Source organism: Anopheles ziemanni, chromosome 2 (assembly GCF_943734765.1).
Source record: "Anopheles ziemanni chromosome 2, idAnoZiCoDA_A2_x.2, whole genome shotgun sequence".
NCBI classification, from domain to species: Eukaryota; Metazoa; Arthropoda; class Insecta; order Diptera; family Culicidae; genus Anopheles; species Anopheles ziemanni.
In genome coordinates, this window is record NC_080705.1 from 83327612 (window position 1) to 83346203 (window position 18592).

General features: G+C 46.0%; 4 protein-coding genes across 4 annotated transcripts in view; 3 read left to right on the top strand and 1 right to left on the bottom strand.

Moving 5' to 3' along the window:
- Positions 1 to 13: 13 nt before the first annotated feature.
- On the top strand, positions 14 to 749 carry LOC131281170 (selenoprotein F). The gene is made up of 3 exons (XM_058310430.1): positions 14 to 130; positions 208 to 317; positions 377 to 749. The coding sequence occupies exons 1-3, from the start codon at positions 83 to 85 to the stop codon at positions 708 to 710; spliced, it is 492 nt and encodes a 163-aa protein (XP_058166413.1). The 5' UTR covers positions 14 to 82; the 3' UTR covers positions 711 to 749.
- Positions 750 to 1909: 1160 nt separating this feature from the next.
- LOC131281798 (uncharacterized) lies at positions 1910 to 2718 on the top strand. Its single transcript, XM_058311149.1, has 2 exons — positions 1910 to 1935; positions 2004 to 2718. The coding sequence occupies exons 1-2, from the start codon at positions 1924 to 1926 to the stop codon at positions 2616 to 2618; spliced, it is 627 nt and encodes a 208-aa protein (XP_058167132.1). The 5' UTR covers positions 1910 to 1923; the 3' UTR covers positions 2619 to 2718.
- Positions 2719 to 3990: 1272 nt separating this feature from the next.
- On the top strand, positions 3991 to 4861 carry LOC131294563 (uncharacterized). Its single transcript, XM_058322607.1, has 2 exons — positions 3991 to 4002; positions 4070 to 4861. The coding sequence occupies exons 1-2, from the start codon at positions 3991 to 3993 to the stop codon at positions 4859 to 4861; spliced, it is 804 nt and encodes a 267-aa protein (XP_058178590.1).
- A 4206-nt stretch (positions 4862 to 9067) lies between these two features.
- The window catches only part of LOC131281261 (tyrosine-protein kinase Abl), a 29264-nt gene continuing 19739 nt past the window's right edge, over positions 9068 to 18592 (bottom strand). Inside the window, exons 2-7 of the mRNA XM_058310534.1 lie at positions 17011 to 17955; positions 15782 to 16368; positions 15493 to 15715; positions 14264 to 14387; positions 13975 to 14120; positions 9068 to 12556 (exon numbers count right to left, since the gene is read on the bottom strand). Of these exons, the coding sequence (XP_058166517.1) occupies positions 9441 to 12556; positions 13975 to 14120; positions 14264 to 14387; positions 15493 to 15715; positions 15782 to 16368; positions 17011 to 17955 (5141 nt within the window). The 3' untranslated portion in view covers positions 9068 to 9440. The remainder of the gene's footprint in view (positions 12557 to 13974; positions 14121 to 14263; positions 14388 to 15492; positions 15716 to 15781; positions 16369 to 17010; positions 17956 to 18592) is intronic.

Sequence of the window (18592 nt, forward strand, 5' to 3'; positions counted from 1 at the left end):
AGGAAAATAATCAAAACATTAAAAACAAGCAGTACGTGGACTTTAGTTAGCCGGAAACAATAACAAATTTATCACAATCAACATGAGAATCCCAACAGTTATCTCTTTGTTGTTTAGCATAGTATCGGTCGTAAGTTGTGTCCAGTGCTAATCATAGGTAAATTTCGAACTGGACGTTTTTAATTAAATTATCTCCCAATTGTGTAGGTTTTCGCCGAGTTCTCCGCTGAAGACTGCCGCGAGCTGGGGCTGATCAAATCACAATTATTTTGCTCGTCCTGCAACAGCTTGACCGACTATGGTTTAGTGGAGCTAAAGTAAGTTAAACTACCAATTGCTTAAATGCCCCTTTAACGAACAACCCAAATTGTTCCAGAGAACACTGCCTTGAGTGCTGCCAAAAGGATACGGTAAGCGATGGCAAGCTAAAGGTTTACCCAAGGGCGGTGCTGGAAGTATGCACGTGCAAATTTGGAGCCTATCCGCAAATTCAGGCCTTTATCAAAAGTGACCGTCCGGCAAAGTTCCCAAATCTCACCATCAAATACGTCCGAGGGTTGGACCCTATCGTGAAGCTGATGGACGAGGGAGGTAATGTGAAGGAAACCCTATCTATTAACAAATGGAACACCGACACTGTGCAAGAGTTCTTCGAAACGCGATTAGCTAAGGTTGAGAACGATGATTACCTCCAAACAAACCGAGTGTGAGAAATGCGTTGGGTGAATATTGAATAAACAAAAATGGAAAAATTTTAATACGAAACCCTTTGGTTGGTCTATTGTATTGTTTACTCCTACGACTAGGAAGAAATAAACTCGCGGTCAGAACAGTTGCATAAACTCAAAGTCCACAAGCTACACTGCCCAGTTTGTTCTAGGTTGTAGACGCGCTAGCTTGTTAATGAATTGGGCACGCTTTACGCTGTAATTATCACACACGAAAATAGAAACAAATATGAGTCACAAGGTATTTCTCCGTTAAACATATCGTGGCCTCTCTAAAAGCTCGAAAAAAAATGCACAAGGTTACACCCAGAACTCTTTGCATAAACAATCCTTGAACATTTCAGTTGGATTAGTTACATTGTTTTTTATTTATAACTTAAAATGAGACAAATAAAGAGAAAATTGGAATATCTAAAGACTTTAAACTCGGGGAGTCCGCGACAGCCGAGCGGTAGCGCCGATTAGAAAATCGGCCCATGACCGTCGGGGCTCACCACCTCGACGACGTGGGTTCGAATCCCAACCGAGACCGGACCCTCCCCTATACGAGAGGACTGACTTTCCACGTAAACAAAGGGGAAAAGTCTTGTAAGCATTTAATGGCCGCGTAACGGTCGTTACGCCAAAAAGAAGACACACTTTAAACTGGTAATATGTATATCAAATTTTAGGGTATTATCCAACCAGTTGAATTTATGACCAAATGGAACCAGAAGCTCCCTTACTTTCTCGGATCCAACATTTCACCCCACACCTATAACACCGATCAATATTTAACACGCTTAAACCATTCAGCAAAGTAAATATTGCCAATTTGCTTCTATCACCCGGGGGTTTTCGGCTGTTGAGTGGGAAGTCATCTGCAACGGCCATTTGAAAGAGCGCTATTCGTCGTCGGCGTCGTCGCATTTCGCCAAAGTGTTCGCAGCGGTGTTAGAAAATGTGTTGTTTATGTTCCCAATCAATTATCACTTCGTTCTTAATTTGTCTCGCACAAAGTCCTGTGTGGCTCGAGTCATTAAGTGCCATGTGACGAGATTTGCCGTTAGTAAACACCGATGCCGGGCCGGGTAGAGAAGAACCAGTTTTAATGCTGGAAATTACTCTTTCCAGTCGATTATTCGATATCGTATATATATCCCCAGCTGATCGTGATAGGATCAGCATTCGTGGTAAAACATTCAAGCAAGAGACAATGAAGGCAGCAGTAAGTTGGCTGAAGTGAGTGGAGTGTTTAAATTTTTTAATGATTTATTTCCGTGCTTTTATTAACAGATTTTCGTACTCATCGCCGTGGGCACCGTGTTGGTTGTGGCCGACGACTTCAAGAAGGGCCCTGGCCCTCACCATGAGGATAACCATCATGAATTTAACGGTCAGCAGCATCAGCTGAAACAGCAGCATCCACAGGAGCATCTTCACCCGGCCGGCCCGGCCCATCAGGAGAATCATCACCAGGCCGCCCCGGCTCACCAGGAGCACCAGCTTAAGCAACAGCACGAGCATCAGCCACAGCCCCATCAGCACCACAAACGCGAGACTCCGAAGCAGGAGAACGTAGCTGGTCAATCGACCACGGCCGCTCCGAAGGCCACCGTCGACCCGAAGCAACCGTCTGCCCTGCCGGCCATCGTAAGCCAGCCTCCGAAGCAGAAGCGTGATACCCTGGCCGACAAGCCCGTCCAAGCCCGCCCCACCACGGCCTCTCCGGCGAAGGGAGTCTCCGGTAGCAACCAGCAGAAGAAAAACCAGCCCCGTCCGACCGGTAGCGCCAAGGTGAACCGTGACCAGCCCAAGGTTCCTCTGCAGGTCCCACAACCCGGCGCGAATAACAAGGCACCGGCCGCAGCCCCGGCTCCGTCGACAGCTAACCCGGCCAAGAAGGCTTAAGGTGTTCGCCGATACTCTGATACATCGTTGTGGTGGCATGCACATGTTATTTACTCGTTAAATCGTGAATGTTTTACGTGTTTTCTTTTAATAAAATGTTACAACTATGATGCAAAACAAAATTTAATATTTTTCGGTTATTGACTATGGTTATAATCTTATGTGGGCAGCATTAATCTGGCTCAATTTTAGGAGCTCAAGTGCTTCAACACTCCAGGTTCAGCTAATAAGTTCATTTAGGAACTAAAATGGATGTCTTTATGACCCAAGGTGTTTCAGAATGCTTCGTTATCAGTAGGATCTAACTATTTTCAGATATGTTACAATATTTCTGTTTAGTTTGACTAATTATTTTCCATAAAAAGTGTTTAATAAATACTGTTAAACCAAATTGAATTATTTTCTGCCCCACGACCGCATTTTGCGTTGGAATAAAAAAACATATTTTTCCTCAAATATTCCTAAAATCCCCATTATTATTTCGATTGCGCCATTTCCGAACCTAATACATAAAATACTATTTGATAAACACATCACGATATACTTTTTGAAAAAATCCATTTATATTCTTCAGATTACAAAAACGATGTCTATATCAAATCGTATGGCATTGTGCTCGAAATTATGCTTGAATGTTGTTGGCTCGAACCATTTTTGAGTACACTTTAAACTTTGTAAAACAAACTACTATAATCTGCAATCGTAACTTAAGCGCGAAGGATCAGTAAAAGCTGAAAGTACTATTAAAATTTAAATCCTAGAAGTAATTGTGTTATACAATATTATACTGCTTTAAAGCATGACACTGTACAAAAACTCAAAGGAAAATACATAAAAGAAAAGACAGATAAAATAATGTTACATTGCCGGTGAACTATTACACAACACCAGAAAAATGTGTCACCGTGAATCGCATTGCCAAAAAAAAGCAAAAACATGTCCCTCAAATAAGATTCGATTGGTGTCTCGTAAACAAACGGGTCTAGGATGACCTCCGGTGGAGCTGCGAGGACGCACGGCACGTTTGCGACATTGAGCAGAATTGACTTACTCATCGATTACCAAGCGAGAGCCGGGGGAAGTGATAATCGGCCGTGTTTTACTCCTTTACCCTAACCTCCATCGCAGGCCGCAGGAACGGACGGATGGACGCAGGCGCAGGATGCGAATTGGTTAAGTACATATCGATCGAGGGTAATTCTGCTGCTTCTACGTACTCTCGTGCATTGCCGTCCATCGTTGGAGTGAAGGTGCGAATGGCGCGCTGGCAAGTAGCTGGCTTTGAGAAAAAGGTAGGATACATATAAAAGCGAAGCGGTGTCCACCAGCGCCAATCATTTGATAGTGTACCGTTCGCTCTAAGGTTGTGAAAATGTTCAAATTTGTAAGTGTCTAGAGTCCATCGTGCTTTAAAATCGGTGTAAATTGTAATACGATTTCCTACGTTTTAGGTGTGTATCCTGGTCCTGCTGGCAGTCGGCGGCTACGCGTTTCCCCTCGAGGAAACATCCGAAAAGCTTCCACGACCATCGCCGATTAATCCGGAAGTGGTAAGCGATCCGAAACCGGCCTTTGCGAAGGAAGCGTCGTTCACCCCCGAGAGCCATGTGCAGAAGGTTCCGGCAGCCGGCGTTAAGCTGAGCGTGGAAGTGGCCAAGAACGAGCAAACCACCCCGACGGCCGAGCCCGGTAAGGAGAAGTCCAAACGGTCGCTGGAAACTGAGCCCACGTCCACCAGCACCAGCACGTCGACCAGTACCTCCACTAGCACCTCCACCAGTACCACCACCTCGAAACCGGCCTTCCGACGCAATCAGCCATCGACAAGCACGGAACAACCGAGCAGCACCACGGCCTCCAGCACCACGCACAGCACGGTCTCGGTGAAAACTCCGGTCGGTGCGACGCGCTCCAAGCGTGAGGTTGACGTCACCGCAGCTCCTGCCACCCCGACCAGCGGCGTTACGAAACGCGCCACCACCCTATCACCATCCTCGTCTTCATCCTCCACTGACGACAAGGAAGGACCACACTACGTGCGACCGGTCCCGGTCGAGCAGATACTGAAGAACCTCGGACAGCCGGAAAAGCACCACGCCGAACAAAGCACAACGGAAAAGGCGAAGGAAAGCAGCGAGGAGGCAACGCCGTCCGAGGCGGACAAGTCTGACGACGCGACCGCACAGGATTCCACGTCCCACCTGAAGAAAACGCATCCGGTGATCCACCAGCAGGGCGCTTAAGATTCCCTTTTGTTTGTTTTGGTTATTGATAATGTTTTGTTTAAATGAAGGTATAAAATAAAAAAAATCACATTTATTGAAATTTTAAAGAAACAGTTCAAATTAGGGCAGAAATTATACGCAACAGAAAACGATCGATAACGAAAAGATCACACAAACCGGGGGAGCACGCAAAACATTTCTTTCGATGTAAATCACAACACGCCGCCTTCTTGATTTTTTAATGTTGTTTCATTTCACAATTTGTTTGCTAATCATGGTTGTCTTTTATCATTTTTTTTTTTGTTTTGCTTCCCTTCATAGTTTTGCTCGTAGTAATATCGATTTTGTCTTGCTTTTTTTCTTCCGTTCACGCATAAGCTTGTATCGAGGAGTTTAAAGATTGTTGTTTTGTTATTTCTGCTCATGGATGAGATGATGCGTATTTATATCATAAAGGTATCAATATGCATGACATGATTTTTCTTTTTAGATGTAAATGTATATATTGGGTGTATATATATATATATTTTTTTATTTTATGTATATTGAGTGTACGTGTATATGTATGAAGGTGTTTCCTGTCTCCTCTGGTTTTAGATCATCCTTTTCGTGGTTGTGTTTTGCACGCTTTCTAAAAATATAAGTATTTATATATACTAGGGGTTGTATTTTTAAATGGTTTTACACGCCCTTTCATTTACCCTTCCAACACCCTCTCAGCCACCGGTTCGTTCCATACAGTGCTCCTCTTCCTACCGTCCTTACAACACTTATCGCGTTTCCGTTTTTTAAGGGAGGGATACTAGTACTATCATTACGGTTGTTACTACTACAGTTACCGCACCCGTCCCTTGGTGTGCCTTTCGTGTGGTATTATAACTTGGTATTATCCTTTTCATTTTATTTTGCTTCTCGATTTTGATTATGATGTACGATTTTGCATTTGTTTTTTCTTCAGTTATTAATTTGTTCCGATGTCCACTATTTTGATTTCGAACGCTTCACTGGAACACACCTTATACCGCGCGCCATGAGTTTTAGTTTTTCTTCTTTCTTCTGCCAAACAACACAAAAAATGCGTACTGATTAGATACTCGCGATCTTATATGAAGACACGTTATCGCTGCACAACGCTTCGCCCCGTCGTGTTCGTCGCAAATCACGCATGTTATTCGCGATTCGATAAAATACTTATATCGCCATTGGCCATCTTGACACTGTGCGATTCTTTTTTTCCTCCGTTTTCTTATTAACTGTGACTGCCTCACACCACGTCCCCATTATCACCTTATTCGTAGTAAAATTGTTGGCCTACCGAATCAGAAACTTATCTCAAGTTCCATCCCCTGATCCTCATGATTAAATAAGAATAAAATGGAAGTTAAGCGGCGCGGCCAATCGCTTTCAATGTAAAACAAAAATTCACATCTGCTCTATTTTAGTTTTCGTTGAGAGAGGGCTGGCTCCGTTTGCTACGACACTCGTTACACTGCGTGTTTTGTTTCTTATTTCTTTTTTTAAATTTAAGAATACGTTAAAATCTAATGATAATAATATAACCATTTACGACTAGCATTTCGCAGTGTTTGTGTGTGTTTATCGGCGTAATATTTCCCCAAACAGTATTCCCTCTCTTACTCTAACGCCGAAATTGATTTGCAGCAAAGTAAAACCACCCTTCAGCAAGGGGTAAGTGAGACTGATGACGCTGGCCTCATCGTATTCAAGTAAAAAGCGTCTGGAGCTAATTTAATGCTATTATCGTACACAACATTCCCTCCTTCTGCGCCTTGTTCTTCTTCTCATCGATCTTCTCAATCGCTCCTTTATTCGGTTGCGTAACAGAGTATAATAAATAAATCCACCAACTGGGACCACGGGCAGCCAACCGGTATTATCTGGTGGAACGACTTTGCTGGTGACTGCAGCGCCTCCCGCCTGAACACACCTCGCTTTTCAAAACATGACAAACATGCTCTTTCTTTTTATGTTTTAAAAAGTCTTAAGCTCTTTGGCTAAACGTCGGATCATCGGATGCATCCCCGGGAGTTTGTGGAACATGTGTTATTCGCTGGAGTAAACGTAGTACGGATATAAGCGCGGACTTTGTGGAGCTCCGAAATCATCAACCATGTTGTATGCCTCAAGCTGTACGCGGTTCTACTCGCATCGTGGATTAGTTTTATTATTCCGTTTATCTCACATGAAGCGCAATTAATTGCCATTGATTTTTTACGTTTTGTTTTTCATTTTATTTGGTTTGGGTCGAAGCACGTTCTGCTTGATTATAACATTTAAAATATACATTCACAATGGCATGGTTGCAGCACTAAGCAGAATCGAATATAATCTCCAATTCACTAATTATCAAACGGGTCTCGTAGGCAGGCTACATCGAGTTAGTTAGCTTTTGCTTGGGTTTCTTACTTTTTTTTTTTGATACTTGTTTTTAAACATAAAAGTTATACAGTCTTGTACGACGCGCTTGACTTCCAGCCAAGTGCGGTCATTGTGTGTTATCGAGTGTTATTTTTTTGTTTTTATGCTGTGTTTGTTTAAAACTATCACTTGCAGTGGGAAGGGGTGAAAAAATCCTCTGCTCCCCATCCCATCCCCAGTATCGTTTCTGCACTCTCTTACCTCCTCGTAACCCTGCTACCATACATTTCAGCGATTCCGATGTTGTTTTGACATAATTAAAAACACATGTATTCCTTAAAATTGATATCATACTTAAATCCCTGCGTTTGCCATTTTTTAAACTGTTTTCACAATCATTCAACCATCGATCGATTGACAAAAATAATGCTACTTCCGGCAGTTGGACGACTGTTTGGACGAAACCAAAGCAAGTAAACACAACACGAGTACCAACTAAAAAACCATAAAGCTCGACTCGAACTGAAAATCTACCGAAAGGGAACGGAGGGCTGCCGGGTGTACACAAGCCACCCGTCTTGAGAACGTGTGCCTTTGTCCCTCCCGTATTCGTATGTGTGTTAGGTAAAATTGTATCAGACATTTTTGGCAATCTCATTGAGCATATAATTTGTTGGGTAGTATAATATGTTCTTCTACGTTCGACATAAATTATACGCGCGATTTGCGAACAAGTTGTGGCGGGTCGCTTTTCATACAAGTGAACCAATCTAGTTGCCATAGATGAAACAAAGAGTGCAGTTTCAGCCAGTCTTACACGTCTTTGCATTTGCTCCCTTACTAAATCTGTCTTACAAAAGTTTGAAAGTTAAACCGTACCGACTGCAGTAACTGGTGCTTCATCGACAGAAACGTTTTCGATGGCCATTTTGGATGACGTATGAAGAACGTGCGAGTTTACAGCAAAACGAAACTCGCGTCGGAATCACCAATGTGGGAACGTATGAAAAAACGTATAGCACTATGATTATGTAACTGACTAAAAACTGACCTCTTAATTTCATCTATGGCAACTAGATTAGATTGCTTCTATACCAAACGATCAACCACAAAGCTTAATCAATCGCTTCAGATTTGTGTTCTTTCGCTTTTGGAATTCGTTTCAAATGTTTTATCATAATTAAATACACCACTAGAGCATGTTTTCTATTTGTTTTCACATTGCTTCTTCTTGTTGTAAGGTTGGGGAGAGTGTATGTGCAATTATTACACTGGTCACACAATTGCACGGCGTCCGGGCATTCCCCACTAGTGCGAGGAGCCTGTATGTCAAAAGAACTCGTTTTTGGATGGGAGCTATTTTTGCAAAACTTTTCCAGGATGATCATCTTTTCGGGTTGCAATTGTTAACTGTATTATTATTACTATTAATATTGAATCGTTTTCTGCTGCTTTTCTTCTCTTTTTGTTTCAAGAGTTTTGGTTGGTTTCAATGTACTTCAATCAATCAATACGTACAAATGCATAAGTTATTAATGTGGTGTATACAATCAGTTCTACCTTAAAGCCGACTCGACGACGTACGACCCCGGATAACAAGCTCCAGAAGCTTTGGACCTCCGACCACGACCCCGACGTCGTCCATTCAACACCGGAGCAGCAACTAAGTGTTTTAAACGTAAATCACACACACACGCATACACACGCACACAGACATACTCGAGCCCACCCAACCCGATGGTGGGGATCGACGCTAATTTCGTAAGTGCATCAATAAGCCCAATTTTTCGACTTTTTGGACCGCTTATAGCAATGCTAACGATCGTGTAAAGCAAATTTGAGTGTTTGATCACCTGGACCGTGGGAGGTTGAGTGTGCGGAAAAGATGAGACGAACAAAACAAAAACGAAAAAAAGAATACAATCCCTTCTTATTATATACAATAATCGATTCGTAATAATCAAAGTCAAACATCACACAAAAAGAAATACTTCCTACTACTGCAGAATCACAATGTTTCAAGATGCTTTTTCTCTTTCTCTTTCCTCTCTTTCTCTCTATCTCTCTTGCGTCATGCCGCAGTGATTCGGAAGATGGAACCATAAACAGAGGAAACCTCTGGCCGCGGCCACTATGGCGGCCGGAACGGCAACGCATCGTACACACACAGACACAGTGACTAAAACTGCTCATCGAAATCAACCAACTTTACTTGAAATTACCTGAGCAAGGCGTTCGATATCTGCTTCAGCGATTGGCCGACCTCTTGGACGAGTTTTTCGTTGTCTTGCACATTGCGGTTGCTGGCCGAGCGAAGGGATCGGGCCTGGTTCTCCATTCGCGTCACCAGCTCACGGAAGTGAAACTTGGCGTGCGGTGGCAAACTTTCGTTGTCAGCAAACGTCACGCAGGAGCCTTGGAGGGAGTTGAGCCGGTCGCTGAGTGCCAACCACTGGGAGCCGGAAATGGAGGCGACCGGTACCTTGAAGCTAGCCTGCAACAGTTGGACCAACTCGAGGATACCGTCCCGCCCGGAACCGGTAGTTCCGGTCGGAGGACCTGTGCCCGGTGTGGACGAGGACACGGTGGAGGACGATTTATCGGACACCAGTGAGCTGCTGCTGTCGTTCGACTTTGAGATGACATTGCCTCCCGGGGCGACGGGTGTTGCTTGCTGCTGTTGGGTGGTCACTCCCGACGCGTTTGTCGAAGGTGGAAGCATGTTTTGCACGGGCGTTGCGTAGATAGAAGAAAATTTGGAAGGTTTCATTGGGACGGCTGGTTTTTTGCTATTTCCAAGCGTTCCCGTCGACATCGGAACATTTCCAACGATGTTGTTCGGCTGCAGTTGCTGCTGCTGATCGTGTCCATCTTGACCAGCGCCACCACCACCACCACTCGGGGACGTCCCATCTTCCGCCTCCAGATTGTTGTTCATCTTTGGCACCATATTGGTCGCACTTTTCGTACCCATCTTCGGACTCAACTGCACACCACTCGGATCGTTGGGCGATTCTTTCGCCTCCCACAGCTTCTTCAGGCTGCTAATGCTACCGGTGCTCTTGCGCTTACTATCACCATCCTCACCACCGCCGGCACCGCTACTCCCAGTCGACAGATTGTCCCCACTGCCACCACCGACACTGTCCACCTTGAGCGAGTTGCCCTCCAGACTTTCGCGCTTCCGATCGTCGCTCAGCTCGATCTTGATTTCAGTCTTTTTCAGCTCGATCACCTTGTTGCTATCGATCGGCGCCACACCGGTCACGATCGTCGTCGTCGACGGCGAGGAGGAGGAGCTGGTTTTCTTCAGCTTCAGCGTGTTCAGCTCGTTGTTCTCGATTAGCAGACTTTTGCCACCACCCGCCACCATCGATGCCCCAGCGTTGGTTGTGCCTCCGTTCCGTACCACAGCGGCCGTGTCACCCTTGCGGACCGCCGACCGATGGTTCTCGTTCTCCGACGATGAGGAGGACGCAGAGTTGTCATTATTGTTCAGTATGTTACCATTGCTATTGCTGGTTATGTTGTTATTGTGCACACTGTTATGCACGTTGTTACTCGTCCCATGCTGGTGGCCACCCTTGTTGTTATTGTCCACCGATCCTCCCATAACACCGGACTCACTCAGCTCCGTGCCACCGTTGGCCGAACTACCGTCCACGTTGTTTTGATCCTGCACTTTGCGTAGCCGTGACTTGAAATCGATAATTCCTCCCGTAGTGGTTTCCTCCTTTTTGACTGCGACGTTCGGTGTACGCTTCGCTGGGTCCACCTTCTTCAGCTGCGCCTTGAACGGTGGTTGGCTCGGTGCATTACCACCCAGGGAGTTGTAGTTATCGCTGCTGCCACCCGATGGAAGGATGGTAGATTTCGACATCGCCACCGGTTGTTTTCGCAGCGAACTCACGTCCGATGATTTGTAGTGCGATATTGGCTGTTGGTGTACCGTGGAAGCTGGAGGTGGTGGCGGTGGGAGTAGTAGCGGGGAGGGAGCCTTGGGAAGATTCATCGTTTCCGACAGCTCACTGACTAATTGTGAAGCCGGGTCGGAGGAAGAAGAACCACCGTACGGGCCGCCCATCGAGGATGATGTTTTCGAACCTCCACCAGCGCTCTGCTGTAAACACTTTGGCACATTTGATAGTTCCTTGTTGGAGGCGGAGGAGGAGGTCGACCGCTTTGCGTCCGGTTTGCCGGGTTCTTTCGGTCCACCGTGGGCTGGAGGCAAGGGAAGGGAGGATGATACCGCCGGAGGATCAGAACTAGCCGTTCCGCCGCCGTGCAGCATCATGGCGTCGGCCGGGCTTCCTAGCGAACTGCACGAATCCGTCGATGGTTCGCGTTTGCGCAAGCTTACACCGAACCTCGAACTTGCTTCTTCGACGCTGGGTTCCGTGTTGCGTACGTCGTTGCAAGGCGTTACTAGCGTTTTCTCCATCATACCACCACCGCGCTGTTCCAACGGCATATCGAACTCCTCCGGAGGTGGAGGAAGATCGACCGGTGGCGGAGGAAACTCGAGATCGGCAAGCGTCGGTTGGAGGGCACGCTTCGGACTGTTATTACTTCCGACCGTACCGCGGAAGGAGGAGAATGTCATCATCGAACCATCGGTGGTCGTCCGATGGCGTTGCAGCTTGGAGAGGCTAGCCGTGGCCGAATTGGACATGGTCACCCCGCTTGACGAGTTGCTGCGAATCATCTGCGGTTGCACCGACTTGAGGGCTGCATTTCTCTGGGCAAGTATACTGTTCGATATGGCGGTGGCCGCCGCCAACGGTGGGGGCGGTGGTTCCGCCGTTGAAACCACTCCCAGGTTCATCTGCTGCGAATGACCAGCGGCGGACGGTGGTAGGGCTGGTAAGCCGACCGCATGCGGTTGTGCCATCTGTGGCGGCTGTTGCTGTTGCTGCTGCTGCTGCGATTGTTGCTGGATGACCGTGCCATCACTTTGTCGTAGCGACTCAAGGTAAGCCCCTATTCGGGCATCCTTCGGCAGGGTGCCGTAGCGATTGATTGCTTTCTTTACGTTTTGCACCTCCAGCGCACCGACGATCGGTTGTTGCTGATTATTGATGCCACTAATGCCACCGGGTGGCAAGGGATCACGGCGACCCGACTGCGACGCTTGGGGTAAACGCTTGCTGCCGCGTGTCTCTAGCCCACGATTGCCCATAATGGGTGCCCGCTTGAACGAGGAGCTCTGCTGAGGCGTTTTTTGAAACCCGATCGGTTCCTGATTGTCCGTATCGGTGTCGGGCGTCACTTCCGTCTGTTCGTTCTCGGAATCGGTCGCCCGGTTCATTAGGTTTGCCATATCACGTGTAAACCCTAAAAGAGAAAAAGTTAAGTGTCAGTGAAAAAGGTACAATTCCTACAAACAACGAAACACATCAAAAAGCACACCACCGCACGCTTGTAGTTAGTTTCCGTTCGATCAAAAAGCATGTTAGAGGGTTTGGTTTAGTTTGAATTAACATATACTGATACTCGTGCCACAGAATTGTAGATGATTTTACAAATATCCCACGACAGTCATTGTTCACACACTTTATTTCCAAAGCAGAGGATATTGTCTCTAAGGCACCATGTATTGAAAAAGTTCATCAATTTTTATCTTTACGGCATTGGGTTTTGAAATAAAAACTCATCAACTTTTGTATCTAACGCATCTGGTTTTACCTCGTAGTCAAAAACTTTTGTGACTTGACGAAAATAAAAACAAAATCCCGGTTGTACTTTTCCTAGACAATTACACTCTAACAACAACAAAAAATATACTTATGCTTTAAAATTAACTTGTGCCTATTGCTATGTATTTTCTATCAATTTTTCGAGTACAGTATTATTTGCGCATTTCAAAATCTGCACAGAGGCGATGAGTTCGGGTATATAAACGTATTTTCATATTTTTATCAATATCAAACCTTCAATTTGATAATAATTTAGAATAAATGTTTGCATTGAAGGCTACTTCATTTTAAAATTATTAGTGCAAACAATAAATTTCATGTTATCGTTCATGCTAAATAAAAAACTTTGTTTGCTAGGAACAACATTAAAATCAGAAGACAAAACCCCGATGGACACGAAACATAAAGTGATGAATTAGAGGCAGAACCAGATGCCATAGAGACCGAAGTGAGTGAGCAATTTTGAACCCAGATGCCTTGGAGAGAGAAAAGATGAGGAGCTATTTCAATCATGGATAGGTTCGAGGCAAAGGCCTACCTTTTCAAGCCATCAACTAGATATTAAACCTACATTTCGTGATTACAAAATACTTTCTGTTCAAATAGTGTTATAATGTGGTCATAAACACCGTAGCTATTGTTAAGTAAGAAACCAACACACCACGCATGGGTTAATTTAGGGGTCAGAAAGAAAATTGTTCCATGAGAATATCAGATTAGTGACAATTATTAAACCTCCGGAAACGGCATCACCAAGCCATTTCGTAACAAAAAAAAAAGATTTGAATTAGAATTGAAATAAATTTGATAAAGAGTTTTTCTTGCTGCAATATTAAACTAGACAAAGATTTAATAGTTAATAGAGCGGATTCCCGATTCCTGGGTTAGATCACACACAACCATGGTTTCGCGAGGAATTGGACAACCACTTTCGCTTTGTTACCCTCACTAGGGGGTATGCAGCAATTAGAAATGCGTTAGCACAAAAGTTCAAAGCCTAAACGACCAATTTACCATGCCCCCCTCAGGGGGGCACAGAGATGGGGACAGAAATACCTCGAAACAGCTTATCGATAAGGAAACTACTGCAAGAGGACGATTTTGTGATGGGAATAGCGGTACCATTTGCATTCTGCTCGCAGTCACCGATTTTGCAGTTATCATCGTCCCGGTACGTCGAGTCGCGGCTGGACGAAAGCAGACTTTGGTTTCGTTGAATTCAAGATGCAAGTGAAGTCGCAGGAATGCGCCCCGAGCGGAAAGAAAAACAAAATTATTGATTAAAAATTATTCGCAGCGCATACGATGGGAGGAAAAGCGAGATGAAGCAATACTACAATCGTACCTCGTTCTCTTTGGTGGAGCGGGCGCTGTTTTGCCACGCTTGTTGGTCGTCCGTCGCATCTGCACACCGGCAGTCGAGGGCTGCTTGTTGCCGAACGTGCTAAACTTGGAACCGGAACCCGAATCTGGGAAACAAGAAAGAGGCGGTGAAGTTATATTAAATATATCTTGTGTAGGTGACTTTTTGGGGAGTGAAGCCAATTTGGCATTGGTACAAATTTCGGAATTAGTGAATGGATCAATGGAAAAATATCACTGCCAAAAGGTAATGGCTGCCCAGCAATGACTGTGAGAGTGTGGAAAATTGATTATTCAATAAACCTATAGCTTTGTAATTTATGTTTTTTGGAAGGCTGCTTTATATTTTTGCATTTCTAGAAGCGATTCAAACTGTGTTACCATATGTGAATCTAGTATAAATACTTCAACATATTGTCCATTTAGAAATCATAAGTCTGAGATTTTTGTTTACATAATCTGAAATTGTTTTCTAACAGAAGTTTTGCGTAACGCTTTAATCTATAGAAATATTTTTTATTCGCGGCGATCCGATGCACAAGAAATTCCATGCAGTGTGGATGTGCATGTTGTTGAACTGTAAATTATTAGCAGGGAGGTAATATGTTTGCACTAATCTTATCAATAAACATTATACCCACAAACATTGTTGCAACATGACAGTTGTAATATTCAACAGAACCCAAAATATAGCTCCACATCTGGTTTCAGTGATCCAGAGCAGGATTGCATACCTCCAGGAAATGTATGCAACATTCCATTATATGATTGCAAACTTCAAGAGCTGATTTGTATTATTCCTGTATCGATTAGAAACATTCCACCAACTAATTCAAGTGTTTCATTATATGATTCAACACCCTATTATCGCAAACAACAATGCTTCGTGCAAACTATTATCGCAAACAACAATGCTTCGTGCTTCAATGCAAACTCAATACCAAGTACGGAATTTTTTGCAAACCAAATTTATCACTAGCTGACCGAAAAACACATTTGCGTAGATTTTGTGAGTGGACTGACCGACTGGCATTTTATCGTTGGCAAAGCTTGCTTTGTCCCTTTATGTGAACCTAGCATAAAAGTTTTTACTAGCCTCGCTTTTGCGAAAATCACCTAAACTGCGGATATCGTGACAGAAGAACGAAGTGTGAATAAGTGGTGAATTTTATCGGAAATTTTCGAACAGGCTCACATAAATTGAAAACTTACCCGAAATAGGAGTAATAGCTGGCTCATGTTGCGGCTGCTGCTGTTGCTGCTGAGGCGGTGGTGCTTGCGGTTGCAATGGTTGCGACGGAAGCAGTTGCTGCTGCTGCTGTTGCTGTTGCTGCATGCCCATGTGCGGCTTCTTGCTCATCTGCGGTGTTAGCTGCATCGGTACGACGCCCACACCCTGGAGCTGCTTCTCGACCGCTTCGGTAATGGAGGATTCCTGTCAACAGAAAATCTATCCGAATAAGACCTATTAGCGCTAGAGAGACACCCTAACTCTAATTACCTGAAACATATGCTCGAGATCGTGATGGATGCTTTTGAACGTCGGCCGATCTTGAGCATTCCACTGCCAGCACTTGCGCATCAGGTCGTACACCTCCGGGGGGCAGCCGGGCGGTCGCTCCATCCGGTAGCCGGACTCCAGCTTGTGGAACACGTCCGTCAGGTCGATGCCGGGGTACGGCGACATGCCGTACGTGGCGATCTCCCACAGCAGCACACCGAAGGCCCACACGTCCGACTTGGTGCTGAACTTATTGTACGCCAGGCCCTCCGGGGCGGTCCACTTGATCGGAAACTTGGCCCCGGCGTGGGCGGTGTAGGTGTCGTCGCGCATCAGTCGGGCCAGCCCGAAGTCTGCCACCTTCACCAGATTATTGTCCCCGACCAGGCAATTGCGGGCGGCCAGATCGCGATGGATAAAGTTACGGCTCTCCAGGTAGCTCATGCCGGACGCAATCTGGGTGGCCATATAGAGCAAGGCGACGGCGTCCAGCGTTTCTCGGCCCGCCGTACGCAAGAAATCGAGCAAGTTGCCGTGGCTCATGAACTCCGTGATGATGTAGAACGGAGGCTCCCGCGTACAAACACCTGCAAGGGTAAAGAGAGTATATTTAATAAGCCACACTATTTAACGAATTAGCAAAAGAAATTGTCTTTTTTTATAGGAATGTAAAGGGTATCTGATGGATTTTTACATAGTAATGTTAAACAATTGATTATTCATGGATTGGAAAACGAATTCCAATAATTCCTTGTAATTCGTAGTTAAAGTTTAAAAATCAAATCGATTGGCATCGAGGTTTAACGAAGCCCTGATGGGTTTCACGGTGCCCTCATGAGATTTGACGATTATTTTCGAACTTCAATGGTACAATCAACTTGTTTAAGCTCGCCCTGTTCAATGAAATTCCTTTAGCTGATCTTCCTCACACATATACCAAATGAATGAAATTTCTTATACTTGCGCAAAATATAATTAAGGTGATCAACCGATTGCTCTCTCGAACTAATCTGAATATTGTGACGCAAATACATAATTTATTCAAATTAACGGCAAAAATTCAATACACCGTGTATTTTGCATTACGAGGTTTCTACATCATTTAAGTAAACATTAGATTTCCTTCCATCAGTCGATTAAGGAGTTAAAAAATAAAAAAAAAAGGAATCTTCAACTTGCAGACTCAAGCTGAACACCCTTTCATCATTTCCTCTCCCTTACCCACTTACCGATCAACTGGACCAAGTTCGGATGCTTCATTTCCTTCATGATGGCCGCCTCCTCCAGGAAATCTTTGAGCGCCATCGTGTCCTCCTTCAGCGTCTTCACGGCCACCGTGTTGCCGTAGCGCTTCCAGACCGCCTCGTAAACCTCACCGTACTGTCCACCGCCGAGCTTGTGCTTCATCACGATGTCCGTCCGGCAGATTTCCCACTCGTCCGGCTCGGGGCTCAGCGGAAAGACGGTCGGTTTGTTTTGCTTCGGTGCGGGGTAGAGCAGCGGCGTGATCAGCCCGTGGCCCTCGTGCAGCGCGCTATGATGGTGCACCAGCTCGGCGAGCGTGTTAAACTTGGCGTCCGCCGTCACGTACACCTTCCCGTCGGAATCCTCCTGGATCCGGTAGTGGTAGACGCGCCCGTCATACCGCAGACTGATGCTCCGTTGGCCCGGCGAGCTCTCGCTCTCCCGCACCAGGAAGCTCCCGTTGATGCCGGAGCTGAGCAGATACTCGGCGGCGTTCCGCGAGATGGGGCCGTGGTACCAGGAGTGCTTCTCGAGCGAGTTCAGCGGCGTCACATAGTTCGAGGGCACCCAACCGACGTGGCCCGAGTCGGAGTGGGCCTCGCACCATTCGCCCGACTTGTTGTACGAAAGGATTCGCACCTGTTCGCCCTTCCGCAGGCTCAGCTGGTTCTCGCCGCCCGCTTTGAAGTCGTACAGCGCCACGAACAGCTGCGGATCGTCCTCCTCCGGCCCGGGCGCCAGCAGGTTCTCTTTGGACGTCCACCGGTGCGCCGTCTCGAAGCTGGACTGTGCGGTGTTCGAGCTGCCCTGGGAGTGCATCGTGCCGGTGTGGTTCTCCAGCCCATCCTGATTCTGACCGAGCAGATCCGTCGGCAGCAGGCTGCCCGGTGGCGGTATGTGCGGCAGGGGACGGGACTGCAGGAGTGCCTCTGAAATAGCGCAACAACAACAAGCAAACACACGTCATTAGTCAAGCTGCTTTTCACCGTTGCGGCCGCAATCTGGAGTGAACGGGGGTTTGCTAAGAAAAAAAAAGCGCATTAAAACACAATTACCAATTTGCAAACTCGACCTCGTTTACAAATCAGGGCACAAAAGTGTGCTTTTTCCGTTCGCGAATAACACTACTAACATATGTGAATTATACTCCCGTTACAAACCCACCCCGGGGGTGGGAGCGCAAGCAAACCAAAGTTCATTGCACTTGCCGTTCGGATGGGGAAAATAATTTCCATTCGGCCGCGGCCAGCCCGGATGGGTGGAAAAAGATTGGAGCAAATTCCGCCGAGCAACGCGAAAGTCGGCCCGCACCGTTCGCCCGGCGCGATGGAATATTATTAAAACGTTGGCGGTTTCCCGACGTTCGAAGTCGCATGTGCCCGTCCAATATTGCCCGAACCAACCCGTCCCCGGTGCAAGACCTTCAAATATGTGCCTCCCCGAAAACATCAATCGAGGAGCCATTTTCCTTCGCCCTTGCCTTTAGGCCGCGAGCGCGTGCGAAAAGAAAGTAAATGTGCTTTCGCACACGAACGAACGAAAGTGCGAGTACGATTGATATGTCTT